General features: G+C 45.4%; 3 protein-coding genes and 1 non-coding gene across 12 annotated transcripts; 3 read left to right on the top strand and 1 right to left on the bottom strand.

Moving 5' to 3' along the window:
• The first annotated feature begins 3,641 nt into the window (after positions 1-3,641).
• On the top strand, positions 3,642-6,273 carry nppc (natriuretic peptide C). The gene is made up of 3 exons (XM_057038085.1): positions 3,642-3,859; positions 4,693-4,983; positions 5,759-6,273. The coding sequence occupies exons 1-2, from the start codon at positions 3,767-3,769 to the stop codon at positions 4,960-4,962; spliced, it is 363 nt and encodes a 120-aa protein (XP_056894065.1). The 5' UTR covers positions 3,642-3,766; the 3' UTR covers positions 4,963-4,983; positions 5,759-6,273.
• Positions 6,274-9,445: 3,172 nt separating this feature from the next.
• On the top strand, positions 9,446-15,427 carry ncl (nucleolin). Of its 7 annotated transcripts, none has more exons than XM_057038227.1 (16): positions 9,446-9,643; positions 10,639-10,737; positions 10,824-10,926; positions 11,182-11,304; positions 11,403-11,561; positions 11,766-11,915; positions 12,023-12,106; positions 12,193-12,316; positions 12,409-12,545; positions 12,809-12,935; positions 13,050-13,186; positions 13,264-13,393; positions 13,520-13,662; positions 13,862-13,988; positions 14,232-14,536; positions 14,646-15,427. In XM_057038227.1, the coding sequence occupies exons 1-16, from the start codon at positions 9,626-9,628 to the stop codon at positions 14,708-14,710; spliced, it is 2,031 nt and encodes a 676-aa protein (XP_056894207.1). In that variant the 5' UTR covers positions 9,446-9,625; the 3' UTR covers positions 14,711-15,427. The 7 variants fall into 7 exon arrangements, with proteins under 7 accessions (XP_056894207.1, XP_056894206.1, XP_056894205.1 ...); XM_057038226.1 differs by having other exon boundaries at positions 11,403-11,564; XM_057038225.1 differs by having other exon boundaries at positions 11,400-11,561.
• On the top strand, positions 12,596-12,732 carry LOC130529380 (small nucleolar RNA SNORA57). The gene has a single exon (XR_008951574.1). It is a non-coding gene; the product is annotated as a small nucleolar RNA SNORA57 (small nucleolar RNA).
• Positions 15,428-17,626: 2,199 nt separating the features above from the next.
• On the bottom strand, positions 17,627-21,032 carry b3gnt7 (UDP-GlcNAc:betaGal beta-1,3-N-acetylglucosaminyltransferase 7). Of its 3 annotated transcripts, XM_057038234.1 has the most exons (4): positions 20,839-21,032; positions 20,531-20,749; positions 20,352-20,450; positions 17,627-20,041 (listed from the first exon to the last, which is right to left on the bottom strand). In XM_057038234.1, exon 4 carries the CDS (start codon positions 20,038-20,040, stop codon positions 18,793-18,795), a length of 1,248 nt encoding a protein of 415 aa, XP_056894214.1. In that variant the 5' UTR covers position 20,041; positions 20,352-20,450; positions 20,531-20,749; positions 20,839-21,032; the 3' UTR covers positions 17,627-18,792. The 3 variants fall into 3 exon arrangements, with proteins under 3 accessions (XP_056894214.1, XP_056894212.1, XP_056894211.1); XM_057038232.1 differs by lacking the exon at positions 20,352-20,450 and having other exon boundaries at positions 20,839-21,031; XM_057038231.1 differs by lacking the exons at positions 20,352-20,450; positions 20,531-20,749 and having other exon boundaries at positions 20,839-21,023.
• Positions 21,033-21,824: the final 792 nt, after the last annotated feature.

The raw sequence follows: 21,824 nt of genomic DNA, 5'->3' as shown, positions 1-21,824 counted from the left end.
TTCAGGGGGGGGGGGGGAGAAATGTGAGAAGAGGGGAACAAAGGGACAAAAGGAAAGAGGTACTTTCAGTGACCCAACTGATGTCATCGGGAATAGCGTGCAATACTATTAAAGTGTCCAAAAAAGACACGTTGCTGACACAGCACTCGCCGCATTGAGAAGGAATGTGCCTCCAACACCGGCATTTCCACACACAATCAATGTCGTCATAAATAACACATTTATGATTAAATTCTTTTTATATAGTGTTTTAATTCTCGTTCCTGTTTTTTGAGGCGATAAGGTCAGCCCCAAACACCAGCGCAAAGTATTAAAAAAGAAGCCAAAATCTGCCATTAAACAGAATTAAAGTTACAGAGAACATACTGAAAATGTCAATAAAATGTGTTTTTAGTTGCCAGAATCACTCCCTGATGAAATGTTATCACATACCAGGGATACAATGAAACTGTCTCCGCTGCTCAGGAGGACAGTCCTGCTGCTGGCCTGGCTGGACTTCAGAGCAAAACTCAACCGTCAAATATTTGAATTCTTGTATGCGACCACTCAGGATGCAGTTCAAGCCATCTAAATATTTATACTCTGCTTTTTTTTTATACAGTTGATTTCTTTATCAGGTAGCTGTAGATTCCAGCGCAGGTTCTCCATCTGTGGGCTGACTGTAGCGGAAAACCAATCTGTTCCCGTTGGTGTTTTTTTTTTATTTTTAATGAAGCACATTTGTGTTTCTTCCATTGTGAAACACCTGTTTTCAAAAGCGTCAGAGAATCTACGGTGGCTGCCAGGGAACAAAATGGATGTTTTCCATCACTGCATCCACGAGTTTGTGCGTTTTTTTTTCCAATCTTGAGGGTTGTTCTTGCAGCAGTGTTTAGAAATTAGAGTTTGAAATGCAGCTTTGAAGCTTCAAAAGTGAGAGTCGACACGCATAAGTACCAAAGTTTGTTTTTCTGTTGTGGGCTACTGTAAAAATGGCACCAGACCATGACATTGACATCTATATTTAATCAAGGAAAGTGTTTTTTAATCTTAAATTGTCAATGCACAAGGTCCCAAAACAAATGTGTAATTAATCACCACATTTTAATGTGACTGCTTCATTTCTCCACCCTTTACTTGATTGTACAAACTCTTATCAGGATATAGCATGTAAACCCAAATGGATGCTGCTGAATCCAAACCCAGATCATCCGTATGTCAGGTTAAAATTCTACACCCAGGCCTTAAATCTTCCAGGCTGTAATTCTTTAGCCCTGCAGAGGACCGCATCACGCCTCACATCAGGAGTTTGGTGTGTCTGAGCAGTTTTCCTCTCATCCTGATGGACCCAGTTCATCAACCAGGTCGTAAAACCTGGTTCTCCTCGCATTTAATCCTTTCACTCCATCAGTAGAGTTAAGGAAAATGATCACAGCTTTTTCTCGCAGGTTACATGAGGTCTTTGGGTTGCTTTGAGTGTGTCTGGTTGCTTTTTCCCCCCTTGTTCCTGTACAAAAGTGAGAAATTGTTCAAGGATTGAGACTCGCCGTGGCTGAACGGAAGGAGCAGAAGACCAATAAATCGAAGTGAATGGAATACGAGGCCACGGTGCCATTCGTATGTGAACAAAGAAAAGAAAAAATTCAGTCACAAGCCAAGTTTTGGAGATAATGATACAGCTAATACATCTCACACAAAACAGATGATTATGAAGCTGAAATCCACCTTTTTATGAGTGGGTGGGAAGTAATGAGAGGCATCTGGAAGTTTAAGGATTAAGCAGCTCTTATTGATCCTTTTTAAATGTGGTCCTGCTGAGAGAATGGTGGAACAGAAGTGGCTGACATAAATGTTCATCCGGGTCTCTGAACAATGCAGAGCAAAACGGGAGGATCCAGCTGGATCCTTCACTGAGAGCAGCAGCGCATCTCCTCAGAATGGGTTTGATGCAGTCAACCCATGGCTCTGAGGTGTGTTCGCTTCTCGCCACAGCAAATACTGCCACTCTGTGTTCCAAAATAAATGGTGCTGCTTAAAAAAAGCAACTGAAAAAAGAAGGGGAAAAATCTGCTTCGGAATCATTCCACACTGTAAAAAATGCTGCGGCCGTCATTACAGTCATAGACACCCTCGCAATTTAACTCATTTTTATTTCTTTTTTATTAAAGGAACATTTAAAGTGGTACAATACGTCCCAGAAGATGACAAACAACCGTTGCTTTAGTTCTAATAGAACATGAAAGTCAAGCTGGGCTGGAAGGTGACACTGGTGTCCAACAGCTGATGACTCGGCTGATTCTCTTATGTCAAACATCAAAATGGCTGACGTTTTACGTTTAGACGCACCTTCTGTTTGTGTTGGTTCTGGACTCATTGCCATTCCTCATTGATGCTGCTTGTCTGTGCTGATGTTATTCCGTGGCAGCAGGGGAGGGCTGCTTCCACCCCAATAAAGGCTTTTCATGGAAGGCTGTGGAGTGACAGAGAGCTATTTAAGGTTTGACTGTAAAATGCAGCACTTACATAATCATCAATGTTTACAGGGAAATGTATTAAATATTTCTATAGTGTCTGTCCTGTATATTTTTGCATTTGTGGGAATGGACCTTAACTCTTCACACTTGACATATAAGTTAGTGTGTCAGGTGATGCTCTGCTGTATGCCTTCGTTTATCATCGGTTTAACATCTTTAAGAGATGATCCCATGACTATAGATCATGATACAATATGCCATAGAGTAGCTAGATTGGATTTAATTTACATGAAACATAGAAGGGGGTGTGTGTTTACTGTATAAACCATTTCATTTATTGACATGATTGAATGTCTTTGGTTTTTATGGAGATGATCTTAGCTTAATAAATGACGATCGCGGTGAAATTTAACTTTGCGCATTTGGATCAGCAGTATGCATCCCATCCAGACAATAACATCCTCATTATAATAAAAAAAGAGGCTCTAAGGTGAATGTGAAGTATCTCTGTCATAATTTGTAAATTAAAACAACTATAGAGCTATTAGACTTGAAGATGTGATCCTGGCAGCCCGACGCTCTGCGTAAAATCAAGGAAACCGCGTCGTGCGTAACTTGAACTTGCCATTCAGGTCGTGGGTGTTAGCGTGACAGATGGGATTAGATGCTCATTAAACGTGTTTAATAACTGACAAACTGACAATCGGTGATACTTGATCACAGAGGGCATCACCGTTCGGAAATAGAGTTTGTCTCCATCCAACGGTAGGCTACATTTTGGATCCCTGCTGTTAGTAAAAATAGGTGTCGCTCTCTGCCAGCAAACGCACAGACCGACTTGTTGAGATGTCTCGCAGGGCAGACCGCTGGCTGGTTTGAGGTCACGTCTCTGCCAAAGTCGCTCTTCGGCTCTTAAAGTGCGTCTTTGAAACTCGCCTTTGATTTCAGTCGCTGCGTCTCAGCCAGAGGGTTAAAAGTTTGAAAAACGAAGTGCACATTTTGCTGCTCATTGCCTATCTAATTTCCTCAAAAGCCCCGACGACCGCTTTTATCATTTAATTAATCCCTGGCGTAACGTGCGCTGAGGCAGGTAGAGAAAACAGGGAGTTGGCGCGGAAGCATGGAGCATTACGCAGGTTGGCATGACATCACCAGGGGCTGGCTATAAAGCGCAGAGGACTAATGCGCAGAGTTAGAGGGGCACTTGAGGAGCTTTGGAGTAGAGGACGGACTGAAGCTTCTTATGTTTGATAGTTGATTGGCTGCTCCGGTTCATCGTTGAGGAATCCTGAAAGAGTTCCAGAGGTGTCAAGATGAACTTGTCGTATTTAGTAGCGTGTGGACTTATGATCACTCTGCTTTCAGTAAGGATGGGAGCAAAACCTTTATCTCAAGCGCAGCAGAAGGTAAGAAGAACACGTGAATCTCTATTCGTGAGACGGGTGCGGTGTTTATTGATGCACTTTTACAGAAGATGAACCTAGTCATGGACAGCTCAGTGGCGCAGCAATGAGTTTTTTCTCTTTTTATACGTAATGTAAAACATTTTAGGAAAAACATTTCCTTTATTGGAAAGAAAACGTGCTCTAACGGTGTCATGATTGCTGTTTTTGTCGGTGTTTTTGTTGTTTTTTGCAAGAAAAATTGAGCATCTACAGTCAGAAATCCCACAATATAAATCATGATAAAATGCATTTTAACCCAACAGGCCGAAATAAAAAGCGGATGAATTAATTTACAAGCGCCAAAAATAAACCAAGACAAATTGACTGCGCCTGTGCGTAAAGTCACAATTACGCACAGACTGTAGTCTGGACTAATTGGCTGAACACCGCTAGATTTCAGGCACTTTAAACAAAGAGTTTTAGGTGTACACTCAGACTGACAGGAGTCCGTGTTCAGAGCAGTGCTGAGCTTCAGGCACCTGCCAGAACCCCCAAGAGTTGGGACTGTGTTTTTAATAGCACAATCTCACGGACATTCTCTGCAAACGACTTTGATTAGGCGGGGCTACCATCCATCACAACGCAATGCAATTATACAATTTTTCCTCCTGGTCAATGCACAATGTGCACGAAAACGTTGTTGCAAGTTGAGCTGTCGACTTGAGATCGAGTGTTACGCGAGCTTAAGTTCGAAGGCGCAGGAAAATATAGGTTCTACCCAAAGCATTTCTCTGCGCACCGTATTTACCTTGGACGCGTTTATCGGGACTTATTTTGTCCAATCTCTGTTTCAGTCTTTTAGAAGTTTGCTGGGCGAGGAGTTGGCGGAGTTTCTAGAGTCGGAGGAGAAGGAGAGGAGGCTGGACGCTGTGCGCTCTCGTTTGCGGTTACTGCGAGATTTACGCATGGACACCCGGGCCAGGGGTGTGTGGGCTCGTCTCCTTAACGACCAGCCCGTACCCAGGAAACACAAAACCGGGATCAAGAAAGGGGGATCGTCACGGAGTGGCTGCTTCGGACACAAGATGGACAGGATAGGGACCATAAGCGGCATGGGTTGCTAGGATTGGAGCGGCGCTCCGATGGTAAGTTCTTCAGTAGTGTGAGGTTGTGCTCTGCACACAGAAAGACTACAGCATGTCTAAGACTAAATTCACAGACTTGTAGATATAATTGGAGTTTTGTGTAAGAAATCCAAACAAGCTCTTTGTCTGTACTGCCTTCGTGTAATATCATAAACCTTGACCTATCAAGTAGCGTCCCTTCCTCTAAGATGACCCTTCTTAATACAACAGGAAAGCCCACCTATAAAATGGTGGTGTATGGAAACATTTAGGAAGCTGCATTCATGCACATCACTATGTGAATGATTGCATCTGCTTCTCTGAAGTCACAAATGGGGACAGGGCGATATGGAGGAGCGAAGGCAGGCTATAAACATGTGGCATCCCAGGGTGGACAGTGTTATTGGGAATGCTGTGGCTTTTTCAACTGAGTGGTTATTAACAAAAACAACAAGGACTAAATTAAGTACCGAGGAACCTCAGTGACGCACAATTAGTCCTCAGGCTTGAGGGCTCTTTGTGGTTGGGGTTAGCTGTGAAACGTACATGGAGGAGTGTTTTTTTGTGTGACTAACTGGTGAGTTTGATCAAGCGTGTGTTTCTCATCAACCAACACGCCTCTTTCCTGTCACATAAAGTAAATGGTAGTGTGACACATGCAGTGAAGCGGAACTCAAAAGTCATGCAAACTAGCTTTGCAATATCAAAACTGAGGATTTTCCATGAAATTGTGTGAACTAATTTGAACCTGGATGCTTGTTCTTACCTCATTCTCCTCATCTCCCTTGTGCTCCAGGTCTTTGGACGAAGGGTTCGGACAACACTTTCAGTTTGTTCTCACCCGAGGAAAAGAAGAAAAAAGAAACAGTGACAGATTTTCGGTACGAAAGTCACCACGACCAGCATATATAAAAAATAAAAATAAAAACAGAGACAATGCTACAAATCCTTCCTATAAATATATAGATATGCAGCTATAACGTGTATAAGATACAACAGATACACACATACTAAAAAGATTGTGGACAATGGTGTAAAAACCACAAACCGCAAAGCTGTATATTGTTGCTGCTGCTGTACATTCATGTACTTCATGTTCCCTTGCATAAATGTATTTATGTTTAAGAAAAAACTATTTATATGTTTATAAAAAAGAGATATTTATAAATATGAGTTTTATTTATGTAACATTTTTGAAATGGATGCAAACTGCAGGTCAATTCTGTTTGTAACATTTTTTCCCCTTTTGTTTCAAATAGTTGTAAATGTAAAAAAAAAAAAAACATTAAAAAACATTCCATGTGCACTTTGCATGTATTCTCCTATGTTTTATCTATCAATTAATTTGTCACACATTATTTAACATTTTCTGGGGGTTAAAAGGGCACGGGCCCAGCTTCTCACCGCTGAGATAGGCTCCAACATGAGGGAAGAGCTGTCAAAGGTGGATGGATGGAAAGCAGGTGATCTGAGTGCAGACGTGCACTTAAGGCCTCTCACAGATAAAGATGCTCTGATGGCCAATATGTGTCTGTCATACCATGAGAAAATGCGGCTTGTCATAGTATACTAGACACTAGACTAGACACTAGACTAGTTTTCTGGGGGAAAGGCTCTAGATATGATTTAGCATGAGTATTTTAGATGTATGGAAACATCTCAGAACAAACACACAAGATAGCAATAATTTGCTGAGTTGCAATAATATGTACTCACACTAGATGGCGGAATGGAGCTGGGAGAACACAAATACACCTGTTGCAGAAGCTGTGGAGGCTGGAACATGTGACATCTCAGATATGTTGGCATAGGTGTGATAGTCAGGTCAAACAGAGAAATATGAGCTATTGGCGGGTTTTTCCCACCTGAACATGAAGGTTCATGGTCAAATGTCATCTGCAAAAATGTGCTAGAAGAGTGATGGATGGGTTGTAGTCTCCTCTCCTTTCCTCCCCTCCCCTTCTCTTCTCTCCTCTCCTCTCCTCTCTTCTCTTCTCTCTCCTCTCCTCTCTCCTCTCCTCTCCTCTCCTCTCCTCTCCTCTCCTCTCCTCTCCTCTCCTCCCTCTCCTCTCCTCTCCCCTCCTCTCCTCTCCCCTCTCCACCTCTCCTCTCCTCTCCTCTCCTCTCCTCTCCTCTCCTCTCCTCCTCCCTCTCCTCTCCTCCTCTCCTCTCCTTTCCTCCCCTCCCCTCCCCTCCTCTCCTCTCTCCTCTCCTCTCCTCTCCTCTCCTCTCCTCTCCTCTCCTCCTTTCCTCTCCCCTCTCCACCTCTCCTCTCCTCTCCTCCCCTCTCCCCTCCTCTCTCCTCTCCTCTCCTCTCCTCTCCCCTCCTCTCTTCTCTTCTCCTCTCCTCTCGTCTACTCCTCTCCTCTCGTCTACTCCTCTCCTCTCTCCCCTCCTCTCCTCTCCTCTCCTCCTCTCCTCCTCTCTCCTCTCCTCTCCTCTCCCTCTCCCCTCTCCTCTCCTCTCCTCTACTGCTCTCCCCTCCTCTCTCTCCTCTCCTCTCCCCCTCTCCCCTCCTCTCTCTCTCCTCTCCTCTCCTCTCCCCTCCTCTCCTCTCCTCTTCTAATGTCTTCCAACCTCGTCGACCTCTTACCATTATTGAATTTTCAACATGAATGAATAGAGCCACTATTCACTTAATCTAATGATGGAAAGTTCAGATTTGGTAGCTCTAAATATCAACAGATTGACTGTGTAGCTTTTTTCTTGCATTGCACAAGATGCAAAACAATAATTTTAATAAGTAGCCCAGGTAATTCCGCTTATGTATTTCCATGCGTGCATTAAGGACATCCAACAGACAGAGGAGCAGGCGTGCACAGTGTGGGAAACTTCTCATTCTATCAGCATTTAAAGGGCAAACACAACACCATCAACAGATATCGACCAGAAACACCTGACACACACACACACACACACACACACACACACACACACACTGAAGGTGAAATGAGAACATGGTTCAACATACAGTATATTCTAATTAAGAAGTGAGGAGAGGAGTCAGCCCGCAGAGCCTGGTGGTAGGGAGGCATTTAAAACGCAATGCTGCCTCTGTGTGGTGCGGAAAGGATATTACTCAAATATGCGGTGACTTTGTTAACTCCTCGTAATTCTTTTATTTAGACTGTGTCTGCTATAACAACCCTCAGCCTGCTCCTCTCCGACCTCACCAGCTCCCCAGCTTTAGAAAATATAAGTTCATATACAACAGGCGACGCTGGGATGAGGCGAATTCCATTAAAGTGCGTGCGCTGTCAACTGTTGCAGGTCTCTCAAATACAAATGAGACAGGAAGAAAGACAATCCATGACTGAATGAAGTGACTGGAGTTTCAGCAGTCCTCAACATGCACTACCTCTGCATCTTCACCGTGGCGCTGGTGCGGTGTTGGTTTTATACTTGGCTTTCCAGCAAAGCCCCGCAAACTGTTGCGCTCCACTGGCAGATGTTGCTGCGTGCTCTGGACTGCAGTCTGGAGGCGCGTCACCTGTCCACTCATGGTCAGTCAGGCTGGCACACTTTCGTGTCAAATGTATCTACTTATCTAGCGTTTGAGCAGTGAGTGTCGCAACAAAGGCACTAAAGAAGAAAGAAAACCCGAGACATGGCCTCAGTTAAAGCTGTAATAACATAGCGAAACGTGTTTTGATCAAAAATAAAGTGGATTAATTGACCATTTTTAAACTATGACAGACTGGTGAAGCTGTGCGTAAAGTTACACTCGGATTAATCCGGAGTAATTCTGGAACTGCAGCCGGATAAAGGGTTCTATAAGATGCAAAAATGCAATATAAAGATCCAGCCCTTCAAATTTAAATGATATACTTCCATTCCTAACTTTATAGTGCGAAAAGGAACCATGCTTGCATTAACGACTGGAGAAACGCGCACCCCTGGTTTGATGAGATGCTTTATTAATAATATGCTATTTGATTCTAATGTATCATGAATAAACTGCGAGCAGTAATCCGGCACCGTGGCCAGCCTGGTTGTATAGCGCTGCACTTTCATATTCAGACTTTAGGACATCTGCGCCCACGTTTGTGTTGACAAAACGCACCTTTGGACCACTGGATGAATAAAACCGAAGGCTCCTCTACGGCTAATTCACAGGAGCTGGAACGCTCTGGTTGTCGTGTGGCACCGACAGACATATTGCTTCAGTCATACCGGCCACAGGTTGTTCATGGTTGCACATGTGTGGGAACCACGTGGCTGGTGAACAGCTGCTGGGGTGTCGAAAAAGGGGACATTGTGCAGAGTGGGTGACCGCGTAAAATCCTAGTCTTGAATTAGTCAAAATCATATATTTGTTGAAATTAAAATGCCTGGGTGAATGGCAAGCAAGGGGACTGGTCACACGCTGCCGTCATCTCATGTATTCATTAATTCGGTTTATGTGTTCCACATCTCCGGTGTGTGGAGGCGAAGCGCGGTCACGATGAAAACTCAGCTGCTTGTGATTGGTGGAAACGGCCGTGTGGGCGGGCCAACGCGAACGCGCAGAGCAGGAGAGTTACGAGTGTGTCTCAGGCTTATCTGTCTTTCCTGTCCAATGTCCCGTCGACTAGGTTGAGCCACGTGTGTGTGTGTTAGAAATTTAGTCAGTCGTCCCAAAACGTCCAGTTTCTTGTGTTTCATTGAAACACAGAGCAGCACAATGGTGAAGCTAGCAAAGGTAAGAGCAGAGGTCGTGATTTCGCGAGCTTTTTCTGCTGTAACGTTCAATCGTTTATGCTGTGTGCGTGCACGAGGCCTTTTGCGCAAAGTTGCTGCGAATCGGCAAAATAAAATAGATTTACGGTTGCGATGGTATGGAACATTTTACAACGGGAAGCACGTTAGTTACGCGGTCGATTGGCGGTGCCCTCGCAGCGTTGCGTGTACGAGGGACAGTCTTATAGCAACGTTCTTCGTTACAGTCCTCCATGTTTGCTTTCAGGGTTTCCGGCCTGCTAACGAAAACCGGACGATTCAAAATGGCATTCGTGCGCGTTCTCGTTGTTACGACGGGGTCCGAGCTACGCACTAGAAATAAAAATGTTTAAGATTCTCACAACATCGTGTCAGTGAAAAATGTGTTCGGCCTAAGAATATTGAACGGGTTAGTCAGTGTAAGCTCTTAGTCTTAATGTCTTACTGCGACGCCTGTTAGCATTAGCATTGGGGTTAAGGATGCACATGCATGGTTGGAGCCTGTTCGGGGCCTTATTAACGTTGCTGTTTTGTTGCTTCCCACTGATAGCGCCACCACTTAAAACTCAAAATAGCGTATTAACATGTTTCCGTAACATCATTAGTTTGGCACATGTTGGATTTGTTCAAGCTCTAATTAGCCGACATGCTAACTGCTCGGCCTCTCGCTCCACGTGGGTTGTACGTTTGCGTTGAGTGACACACGAGGTGGACCCCAAAACTGATTAGTCCGATCCGCCCCTACACTGTTTTCTTCGTAATATTATTCAATTAAACTGAGTTAATGTGTAACTTGGTTAATATTTTTCGTTTTTCTACGTTTTCTGACGCTTTACAATATTAAATGTCGACTAATGCATTAAAAGTAGCATGTAGAATAACCCCCCCCCTCCCCCCCCCCCCCCCCCCCCCCCCAAAAAGTACTTAAATGTTTGATCAATGTACTTATTATGTTTTTTTAATTTTATTCCCATGTAGGGAGCAAATAAGCAAGCAACTCAGAAGAAAAAGGCACCTCCTCCTCCAAAAGAAGTGGAGGAAGAATCCAGTGAAGAAGAATCCAGTGAAGATGAAGAGGTAATATTCGCATTCAGACTCCTTTGGGCAGTCACATCTGTGGACAAGTAACTAAAATATGGTTTGATTTTATGTTTATGTTGTAGACTCCTCCTCCTCCTCCTAAGGCTGTGAAAAAAGCAGCACCAGCGAAAAAAACCCCAGTTAAAAATGGAGTTGGTGCCAAAAAAGCTGAGAGTGAGGATGATGGTGAGTGGCTTCCTCACTTTATACAATGTGACCTGCAACCGTGCTTTCAGTTGTGTTGTAGTTGGTGCTTTGATCACTAGGGGGGGTAGTTCTGTCATGACACACTACAGTGCCTACCGCAGGTTTAGATGTGATCTAAACAGTTGTACATTATAAAGATTTAGACCAATAGAATGACTGTTGTAGAGTGGGTTAAACTTGCTACTTGGTGGCAAAATACTGTACTGAGCAAGTCTTTCCCTCAAAATTCCACAGAAGAGGAGTCTGAAGAGGAGGCCCCCCCACCGAAAAAGACTCCTGCAAAAGCAACACCTGCTAAATCTAAGAAAGCCCCCGCAAAAGCTGAGGAGTCTGACGATGAGGAAGACGATGAGGATGGTAAGATCACTTTTGACACCTTGTTTGCTGCAGGAAGTTGGTATGTATGTTACTGTCGGTTCCATCTTCATCGGCAAACTTTGTCACCTGACCAGAAGAGTCTGAAGAAGAGGCTCCACCACCCAAGAAAGCAGCCAAACCTGCAGCTAAGCCTGCTGCGAAGGCAGCTGCAAAGCCAGTAGCAAAGGGCAAACCTGCCAAAGAGGAGTCTGAGGATGATGAAGATGAAGAGGATGACGATGAAGAGGATGATGAAGGTGGTGAGGCTAACTTATTTTGGCATTCTTGGCAGTTGTTGCACAAAGTGACTGCCAAAGGTTTGCCATGTAAATGATGATCTCTTAGGGACTTAATACTGATTCCGTATGATGTCATGAACAGATCTGATGCTGGTTAAGAGCTGGTGGTGAGAAGGTCGGTTGTTGCCGGAGTTCCTTATGAACCCTTTTTCTTTTCTTCAGAGGAAGAGATGGACACCACTCCTGCTCCAGCCACAAAGGCCAAGAAGGCAGGCATGGTGAAGGCCAAAGAAGAGTCGGAGGAGGAAGATGACGAGGAAGATGATGATGAGGAGGAGGATGATGACGACGAGGAGGAGGAAGAAGAGGAGGGTGGGTTTTGTTGATTAAACATCTTATTGATGTCTGCTTGTCTTGCACAATATACAATTTTCTGGATTATTCTAGTGTATTAAGTTTGGCTCTGTTTTTGTTTCCAGAAACCTCCAAACCTGCAGCTAAGAGGAAAGCAGAGGCCAAGAAAGAAACGCCGCCCGCAAAAAAGGCGAAGGCTGACGGTGAAGGTGGGAACTGTGCTGAGCTGTCGTGATTGACTGGCTTTGGTTTTAACTGGTTAAAATGCATCAACGCGTTGCTTTTGCTTTCTCAGGATTTTCACTGTTTGTCGGAAACCTGAACTCCAACAAGGACTTTGACGAAATAAAAACAACACTGAGGAAGTTCTTCTCCAAGAATGATCTCGAGATTGCAGATATCCGGTTAGGCAACTCCAGGTAGAGTCTTTTATCGAGGTTTTGATGTGTCGATTCCCTCTTTGCATCAGTTTTGCACCATTAAACCATTCTTGTGTCCCTTTGTCCCACAGGAAGTTCGGCTATGTCGACTTTTCATCTGAGGAGGACATGCAGAAGGCCATGGAGCTGAACGGCAAGAAGGTGATGGGTATGGAGCTGAAGCTGGACATGCCGCGCAGCAAAGAAACCACACAGGAGGACAAGAAAGGTAAAGCCCTCCCCCCCATGGGGCAAAGATTCTGGAAATGACCCCCAAACCCTCTATTTCTTGGCATGCATGAGTTGTTCAGTACTCAGGCGTGTAATGTACGGAGGAAAATGAAGTGCAGTGCTATGTCTTCGGTGCCGGTGCGTTTTCAGGTCTGCCGGTTCTATCCTCAATCACTGTGACATTATTTGACTGTGAGGACTTTGCCTCTGTGTTTTCTGACCGCTCAAAACTAATCGTCCGCGCTTCTTTTTGTCCACCAGAGAGGGACACAAGGACTCTGTTCGTGAAAAACCTGCCATACTCCGCGACAGCGGATGATCTCAAGGAAGTCTTTGAAGATGCGGTTGATATCAGAGTACCTCAAGGCCAGAATGGCAGCAACAGGGGGTAAGAACACATCGAGGTGCCATGACGAAACGTGCATTTACCGGCAGGGTTTCAGGGTGCACACACGGTTGTCTGGTTCATTGACATTTAGACACATTTCTTTTGTCCTGACAGCATTGCTTACATCGAGTTCAAAAGTGAGGCTGAGGCAGAGAAGATGCTGGAGGAGGCCCAGGGAGCTGACGTCCAGGGGCGTTCCATCATGGTGGACTTTGTTGGAGAAAAGAGCCAGAAAGGGGCCAAGGTGTCAGGTAATCAAATCACTCAACCATTATTGTCCTTGTAGTGTTTCAGCCTCATCTCATCAGTCTTCTGCTCTCTCCTGCAGCATCAGGGGCAGCGAGTAAAACACTGATCGTGAACAACCTGGCATTTAGTGCTACAGAGGATGTCCTACAGTCCACGTTTGAGAAGGCCACTTCCATCAGGATTCCACAGAGAGATGGTAGACCTAAAGGGTGAGTCCTGCACTGCACCTTCTCACAAGCTCCTCTTCCGTCTCACCCGCGGGTCTGCATGGATTCACGCAAGGAGCGCGATGCCAGGTGGGCCCCCCATTTCTAAATCTGCGTCTGCCTCAACAGGTTTGCTTTTGTGGAGTTTGAGACCGTGGCCGATGCCACCGACGCGCTAGAAAACTTCAACAACACAGATATCGAGGGACGCTCGATCCGGCTGGAGTACAGCCAAAACAGCGGCAGGGGAGACGGCGGCAGAGGAAATGCTGGTAGGCGTTAAAGTCCAAACACTGGCGTTCTAGCCAAACTGGCTTTATAATGGGACCAGATATGATGAAATCTTGTCATCCAGAAACCCTGTGAGGACTCAAAGAGATAGTCAAGTCCTGATCTGTCCCGATTCAGCACATCACTTGTTTGTCATCATACCAGTGAATGTAGTTCTGAAAGTGTTCTTCCTGCCACCAGGTCCAACCAAAACACTGTTCGTCAAGGGTCTGTCTGAGGACACAACAGATCACAGCTTAAAGGAGGCATTTGATGGGGCTGTAGCAGCCAGAATAGTCACTGACAAAGATACCGGCTCCTCCAAAGGGTGAGTTTCTCCGGTCAGGTCTTGACGCTGCCGGCTCTTCTCATGAGCACCACTCTGTCTATCGGTGACAGTGAATGGATTCGCAAGAGAAGTAGAGCAAACTGACATTTACACTGGCGCTTTCCTCAGTGGAAGGTGCCCATGTCTAATGTGAAACATTTAACAGAACCGTTGGTGGGCGGGGTCTGGGTTCTCGGGGTTCATCTCCTGACGTTTTGTCTGGTTTTGGTTCTACTTGTTTAGGTTTGGCTTTGTTGATTTCGACAATGAAGCAGACTGCAAGGCCGCCAAAGAGGCCATGGATGACGGCGAGATCGACGGCAGCAAGGTGACCTTGGATTACGCCAAGCCCAAGGGTGACGGCGGCTTCCGCGGTGGCCGTGGCGGCTTCGGGGGACGGGGTGGTGGCTTCGGAGGACGTGGGGGAGGCTTTGGCGGAAGAGGCGGTGGCTTTGGTGGACGCGGTGGTGGCTTCGGCGGGCGTGGCGGCGGCGGCAGGGGACGTGGAGGTCCTCGTGGAGGTGGGCGTGGGCGTGGCGGTTTCGGAGGTAATTAAGGTCTCTTTTTTTTTTCTTTAAAGATATTTTCATGTTCTCTGGCCCTCAGGGTGAGTAAGAAATGACTTTTTATATATATATCTTTCTGTTCTCATTTTAGGTGGCAGAGGTGGTGGCGGATTTGGCGTCAAACCCCAGGGAAAGAAGATCAAGTTCGACGACTAAACCTTTAGTCTATTTTACTTTTTCAATGGACTCTGGTTTCATCACTTTTCAGAGCTTTTGGACATTCCAGAAAGCATCGTGGATTATATATTTAACTGTTAATGGGCGTTTTTGCCCTTTATTTAGCCTCCATTATACCTCCCCTCCCCATGTGTGCCAGGCAGGTACTTTTGACCCTCAAAGTGCTATTTATTAGTACTGAATGTCCCTAATGCAAATCTGCACCTGTTGCCCACATTAGCTCGAATGTTTTGTTTTTTTTTCTTTCCAGGAAGTGAAATGAAATGGGTCTGACAAATGTTTGCTGTGAAGATTCTGCTCGGCTTTGTCAGATACATTGTGTAAATGTAAACAGTTTGTATGATTTACTTTTACCTTTTGTAAAAAAACAAAAAAAAACAAACCACACACCTGTATCCATGTTTGTTTTTATTTTGTTTAGTTTTGCGTTAGGTGCCATGTTTTACTGTAATGTGCAAAGCATATTTTGATAGATTTAAGTCCATGCTCTGCAGTTGGGTATTAAATGTGGCAAAGAAGTTTCTGTCGTGTTGGACGGGGCTGGGAGGGGGGCACAATCAATGCAGGGTCGCAGTGGATGATCCTGTTATGTATGTAACAAAATGTTTGTAGTGCGCTGACTAATCTTTTGCCATCTGGAAACCGAGATTTTCACAGGATTAAATAAAATCTTGTAGGTAGTGATTTTTAAACGTCTGTCCTTGTGCAGTCTGAATCATAGTGTAATAGTTCACTCTTCCTCTGCCGTCCGCTAGGGGGCAGTCTCTGCGTAATAATGGAGGGGCTGAGCGCTTTTACGCGTGGGGGAAGTTTTCTTCGGTTTAACTGGAAATATTTCAAAATCCATCACTCCAATATTGGCCCTAAAAGTGTTTATATTTAATATAAATGTTGACATTCAAATCTCGGACGATGGCATCTACCCACGAGTGGCAGGTAGTGTGGCACCCACATGATCAGAGAACATGAGCTGCCAAGCAGGTTTTAATCTGGTGTTGGCAGACCTGATTTATTGTCGTCCTGTGGTTTTGGTGGATGAACGGGGATCTTTGTGGCGACGCTTTAGAGGAGACACACTGCTGAATAGCCCCATTTAAAGTATTTTCTTCCCTCACCCCCCACCTTGAACAGCGACAGAGGTCGTCCTTGCTTCCCTCTGGTGTTATGGCAGCTGTCTTGACTGGCCTCAGTTCCATCGGTCTCATCGGAGCCCCGCTGGTTTTCCCTTTATTGATAATCCCGAGGCAGAATTATATGAATATGAAGTCGATGCATCACTTCGGAGGCTTCTTTTGAGGCCCTCAGGAGGATATGCTGTACGAGCACATAAACACACAAAAAGGTGAGGTCTCAGGAGGTACATTCAGAATGAGAAGCGCAAGTTTTCATCCCCACATTTTAAGAAATTAAGGATGCAAAATGCATCGGTTTGCTGGTGCAACATGGGGCAGGGTGGGTGTTCTTATTTTACCATCACCGCACCTTGAGAATTGTGAGACAATGCATTAAAATGCGTACTGGAGCTTTCTTGAGGACAAGAACAATGAGAGGAAGGAATATTCTCTCCTTTTAAGTCCCAGCAACAGGTTGGATCTGGTCAGCAACAATGGAGAGGCCTTTGAGGAAACTAGAGGGATGGTGTGAAAGTTGTCTGACCCAACAAGAAATGAAGCATCAAAGGCTTTCACCAGTCAGTGTTGGCAAATTCAAGCATCCTCCTCTCTGCAGGCTCGTCTGGGACCTGCACACTTGCACACTAACCTAAGATGACAGGAAACCCAGTGGTAAGCGCTTCCTCCTTAAAGTCCCCCTTTCCGAGGAGGTGGTGGTTAGAAAAGCAGGTGACAAAGCCAAACCTTTTGGGGAACTACAAAATGTTATGCCTCATGAGCTGAGCACAGGGCATGTAAGGGAGAGTTTAGACTGGGGTGGGGCAGTGCAGCAGATGCTCAGAAGCACAAACTTGCGCTGGCTCTGTAATAGTCGCCTGTTCATGTGGAGCATGTGTTTCCTGAAACTCAGCTTTTACTTTCACCAATAAAATGACTAAACAGCCCAATGCTGTTACATGGCGGTTTGTGGTTTTCTGACTTTGTCTTTCTCACTTCTTGATTTATTTATAATGTTTGAACTTTAAAAAGGGACATTTTGCAATGAGATGACATTTTGTTCTTAAAAAGGGGTACCGTGTTACCCTATTTAAGCCATATTATTTCCTATCTATGTTTCCTCTTCCTATTCCAGCTTTGTCTGGTGACTGGCATTAAACAGCCGGTACATTGTGTTCCAACAAACAGCATCAAAAGAAAAGAAATCTCTTTAAGCTGTGATTCAGTGCTGGCGAGTGTGCCCCTCGTGAAATACAATACAGAGAAGATCCAGTGTCTGGACAGCTTGAACGGCCTTTGTCCAGAGGTGCATTGTGCACAACAACGGGAGGGAATTCATCTTGTTCTGTGGTGACCTCTTTTGTCGTTCCGGGCCAGCTCGCCGATGAAGACATTGTGGGGAGCTTTGACTGGCAGTATTTCCCCCTGGCTCAAAAGACACACAATATTTGACGGTACAGTCGGCATAAACACCGTGAAACTTGACACTGAGTGCTGAGAAGTGGATTTTTTTTTTCGTTTGCTTATTTTTTGAGAAAGCGGTCCAGTCTGTGGGAATAACACCCACACCACCGGAAGACATTAATAGAACCTCCGCTGTCCCCAAAAGGATGTTCTGTATCGACCTTGTGTTCAAATATCGGAATAATGGAAGTTATTTCTTTAGAATCGCGATATCCAATATCTCCGTGTAAACACTGGACACTATTGTTCGGTGACTTCAACCGCTTCGAAAAGATGTTCGACGCCGATAAAGCCGACACAAAAATAGCTGATGCGGGACAGCTTTTCAAAACAATGTCAAGATGTTTATTTACAAATTACATTGTCTGTACATGTTGATTATTTTACATATATTTACACACAAAATCACCACCCACTATTAGGATTATAGAATATTCCTTTAATGTCCTCATCCAAGGCCTCACGTGGAATAACCGCCAGCACGCCGCCGCCTGTTTTGGCGGGAAATAAATTAATGTTATCGTACCAGAAATAATCTCAGTTCACAGTGTCATTGTTACGTCTCTACCGAAATTAACATCAAGTATGTCAGCACATTCACAAATGTACACAGAACAAGGGTTGACATCTTTAAAGGTGTCTTGATTTCACGCTCAAAAAGAAACAAGAAGAGTGCAATGGCCTCTACGATATCAAAAAGTGTCGATTTGTTGATTCTTTTTTTCCCCAATTTACTGAGGTAGAGTGTTATTCATTTTCCTTCTCGGCTTTAACCTATTTCTGCAACATTCTGTAAGTGTCTCACGCTAAAACGTTCTCAAAACCAGCTGTATCCTCCATTTTTAGAGGTCACACTAAATTGTTTGTATGCTGCGAGTTCTCGGCCTCACGGCCTCTTTAATCGCCGACAACTGCAATAGTGTCTATGTACGTGTTGGTGGAAAATCGGGTCTAAATACACACTAGAACAGTGGTCCAACCTGGTTGAATCCCACCTGGTCAAGTGACTTTTCCTGTAACTGAAACCTGTCGGCCTGACAGCGATGGTGCCGGCGCTAATGCCGACACCATGTTAAAGGGTGATGGTTGACCAGATATGACCAGGCGATCGAGCCGCTCACTTAGGTTTTTGGTCAAGTCAGAAGAACAACAAAAGCTTTTCTTCCAGAACCTCTTTAAACATTTCAATGTCTTTAGTGTTAGCATGGGCTGCTCTGGGAGCCATTTTTACCCAGCCATCTTCCACAGAGTCACAAATTAGTCCAGGTAACTTTGGGTTGGTGGGAAAACTCCACATAGAGGAAATTGTAGGACCATGCAAGTATGCCGAAACTATGTTATCCAAAAGGGGAATAACTCGTAGAACCTGTTGCTTACAGTCCTTCTGGTAAAGGGGAATTTTCCAGAAACTTTTACGCTTGTGATCCAAACTTGTATCCACACAGGTTCTGCCCTCCGTGTAGTTGCTGTCCTTATTTCCCCGTCAAGCTATAGAATCTCCACTTTCTGTGAGCAGACGAGGTCGCTGTTGACGACATTCCACATGTGCACGAGGTCTGGCGGGAGCAGCCGGTGCACGACAATCATGCTCCTGAAGAAACAGGGTTCTCTGTTCAGCCTGCTCTCTTTGTTTTTCACCAAGCCAAACGTCTTAAAGGCCATGTGTTTTACGGGGACGACCTCCAGGACCTCCAGACACATGCCCAAATACACATCGTCGATGGGGTAGAGATCCATGCTCTTCGCCACCCAGTGCAGTCTGCGTGCCAGTGACGCATCCATGATGAACCCTCCTCCACCAGCATATGGTGGGTAGTAGGTCTTGTTGTACAGAGTCTCAGGGATGTAGTATTTACTTTCCTTTTTGCGAATGGGTTTAGCCTTAAAAATTACGTCCCCCACAAACAAGTTCTTACCGTGGTCGCCTAGTGCCAGGAACTCGATCATGTTGCTGACGCTGACGTAGATGTCGTCGTCCCCCTTGAAGATGTAGCGGACGCTGTGGCAGTGCACGTGGAACCACTTGAGGAAGTGAGTTTCTTTGAGCGTCAGGTTGAAGAAGGTGTCCTCGAAATCCCACTGGAGAATATCCCCATATATCTGGTTCTCGAACTCCACCAGCTTCTGATGGTGCTGTCTTTCCTCCTGATTAGCCGATTGGCCGAGGAGGAAAAGAGTCCTGACCCGTTTGCCATCGACCATCTGCTCTTTGCCCCAGGTTTTCCGGATGGCCTCCCTGCGGTCGTACTGAGTGGCCACAGATTTTATCACCATGAGGAGAAACACGTCCCCTTTGCACTTCTCTGGATGGTTGATGAGCATCGGGAAGTGACGACAGTGCTGATAGAGCACAAACCTCTTGAAATTCTGCTCAAGACTCGCAAACCAGTCGTGACTCGACAGGTTGGCGTTTGCAGAGCAGTTAGAACCCTCCACACTCCAGGTGCCGGGGGCGTCCTCGGTAATTCTGAAAAGTTCGGAAGGCCTGACTTTATGCAATGGCTGCTTTTTGTCACTCTTCCAAAAGTCTTTGGCTGTGGGATCGGATCCGGACTCCCCCCCCACAGTCGCTCGAGGCTCTCCTCTCTCCAGGTCGTCCATACGAATGTGCCTCTCCAGTTCAAAAGAAGCCCCCATGTTGATGCTCCCTCTCTGGACTACAGTCAGCGCCACCACAGCCAGGAGGAACATGGCAGCCACCATCTTGTAGATTCTCCTGCGATCTCGGTTGTTCATCCTGCGAGGAGACAGTCACGAAAACACACCATCAACACATTTTTACAGAAAGAATGAGGATGTAGCAAAGATTAAAGTTCAAGTAGTGCCTGTGCGCCATCGCACGCTACCAGACCAGAGAGGGAGGCAAACCACAACGGCGATCATCAGTTACATTTTGAAAATACACATGGATCAATCTGAGGTGAGACAGATTACAGATGCCTGTGAATGTGGACATTTGTAGGAGGACGACTAATTGGCTCCAGCTTTCCAGCAGGCTGCACACTGCAGAGTGCACATACAAAAACTGCAGAGCGAGGCAGACTCACCACTATGTTGATCACACAGGCATGAACGGCTTTAACTTGGTGTAGGAGCGTTTGTAGAGACGCTACAGAATAAAGGTTTTTGAGTGGCTTCAAGCTGTCCTGGAGTCAATATTAACAAAGTATTACCTCCCGTGTTCAGGTAATTTTCAGCCAGTATGTCGCAGAATGTCATATATTACCAAAGTTTATGAGTTTTTAATCAACTTGTGAGCCGATTAAGACCCCGGGGCCGTGTCCTAACTCCCGTGTGGACCCTTGCGCCCACAGCGCAGAGGTCTGATCCGTGCGCAGCCAGAGGCACTGTTGAAACTGTTTCCCGGGCTATTGATGACTCTCTTCAGAGCAGACAAGTGTCTCGGGTCCCAACATTTCTAATATCTCTCTGAATGGCGCGTTCGCTATTTTAAAAAAAGAGAAATAATGACGAACTTCCCAAAGTTTCTTCAAAACCAACACATGCATACAAACACAAAAAGATGAAACTTACATCTTTGGGCGCGGGGGTCTATTCTTGGGGTGACCTGCGACGGTTAGTAGAACGGCTTCTCTCCAGGCGACCGCTGATGGACTCGGGATGGTCTACAAGCGGATGCAGATGTGCGCCGCGTGTTTGAAGACTTTAGAGCACTGCCCTTCTTTCGCCCTCACTCACACGTTCACACACGCGCGCGCGCACACACACACACCGTAGTACAGCTTTGCAGACCTTCCGCGGTGACGTCGCTTCTTGACGCACTGGATGTGCGTAAAGGGCGCGCCCGTCGGGCTCGACTTCAAGAACATTTTCTATTGTCTTTTTACCAGTAAAGCACACCTCAGGGGCCTAACCGAGCTTAGTACCATTCAGCTGATGTTTGGTCTCCGTGGCTCTACCATGTGCACATATCTGAGCAGCACCAACAATTACGCACGCTTGTAAATTGTGCAACGCGCACCTGCTGCTTCTCGAAGGCTGCGCGGTTAAACGTGGCTCACTAGACGGTTTGACGTGCCAGATGCAATGAAGCTAACACGCGTATAAAAAATATTTAAAAGCAGATTCGTTTGTAGAAGAACTGCAGTTTTGGTGATTTTAAAAGCAAGACTAAAAAAAAGGAAGTCAGGCTAAGCGAGACAAGAAAGCACAAATGTGTTGTTTATATGTATCTAATAGCTATATCTTTTTTATACGTGGATTGTCAATATTAATGTGATGCCTTTTTGTCTGGCCAGCTTTTTGGATTTATCGGTGCTGAAAGGCTGAGAATTCTAGGTTTAGGGCTAAAGAGAACTGTGGGGAAAGAAGCAGAGCAGAAGAAAGACCTGGAAAGATAAGATAGTAGTGCATCTAAGAGTTATTGTGACTAAAATGTGAATTTAATTCTGATGAATATGGAGAGTTCTGCACAAACACACTCTTTTGTCCCATTCTGGGCAAAGGAAAGAACAACAAAACATCCCTTGGTACCTCCAAACAGGAATTTTTTGGATCGA

This window comes from Takifugu flavidus, chromosome 7, assembly GCF_003711565.1.
Source record: "Takifugu flavidus isolate HTHZ2018 chromosome 7, ASM371156v2, whole genome shotgun sequence".
NCBI lineage: Eukaryota > Metazoa > Chordata > Actinopteri > Tetraodontiformes > Tetraodontidae > Takifugu > Takifugu flavidus.
The sequence above is the reverse complement of the archived record's forward strand: the minus strand, read 5'-3'. Positions and strand labels throughout refer to the sequence as shown.

Coding starts and splice junctions, on each gene's coding strand:
- nppc (XM_057038085.1), top strand. CDS start 3,767: ATGAACTTGTCGTATTTAGTAGCGTGTGGACTTATGATCACTCTGCTT. Junction 3,860..4,692: donor TATCTCAAGCGCAGCAGAAG/GTAAGAAGAACA, acceptor TCTCTGTTTCAG/TCTTTTAGAAGTTTGCTGGG.
- ncl (XM_057038224.1), top strand. Junction 12,107..12,192: donor GGCGAAGGCTGACGGTGAAG/GTGGGAACTGTG, acceptor TTGCTTTCTCAG/GATTTTCACTGTTTGTCGGA. Junction 12,317..12,408: donor ATCCGGTTAGGCAACTCCAG/GTAGAGTCTTTT, acceptor TTTGTCCCACAG/GAAGTTCGGCTATGTCGACT.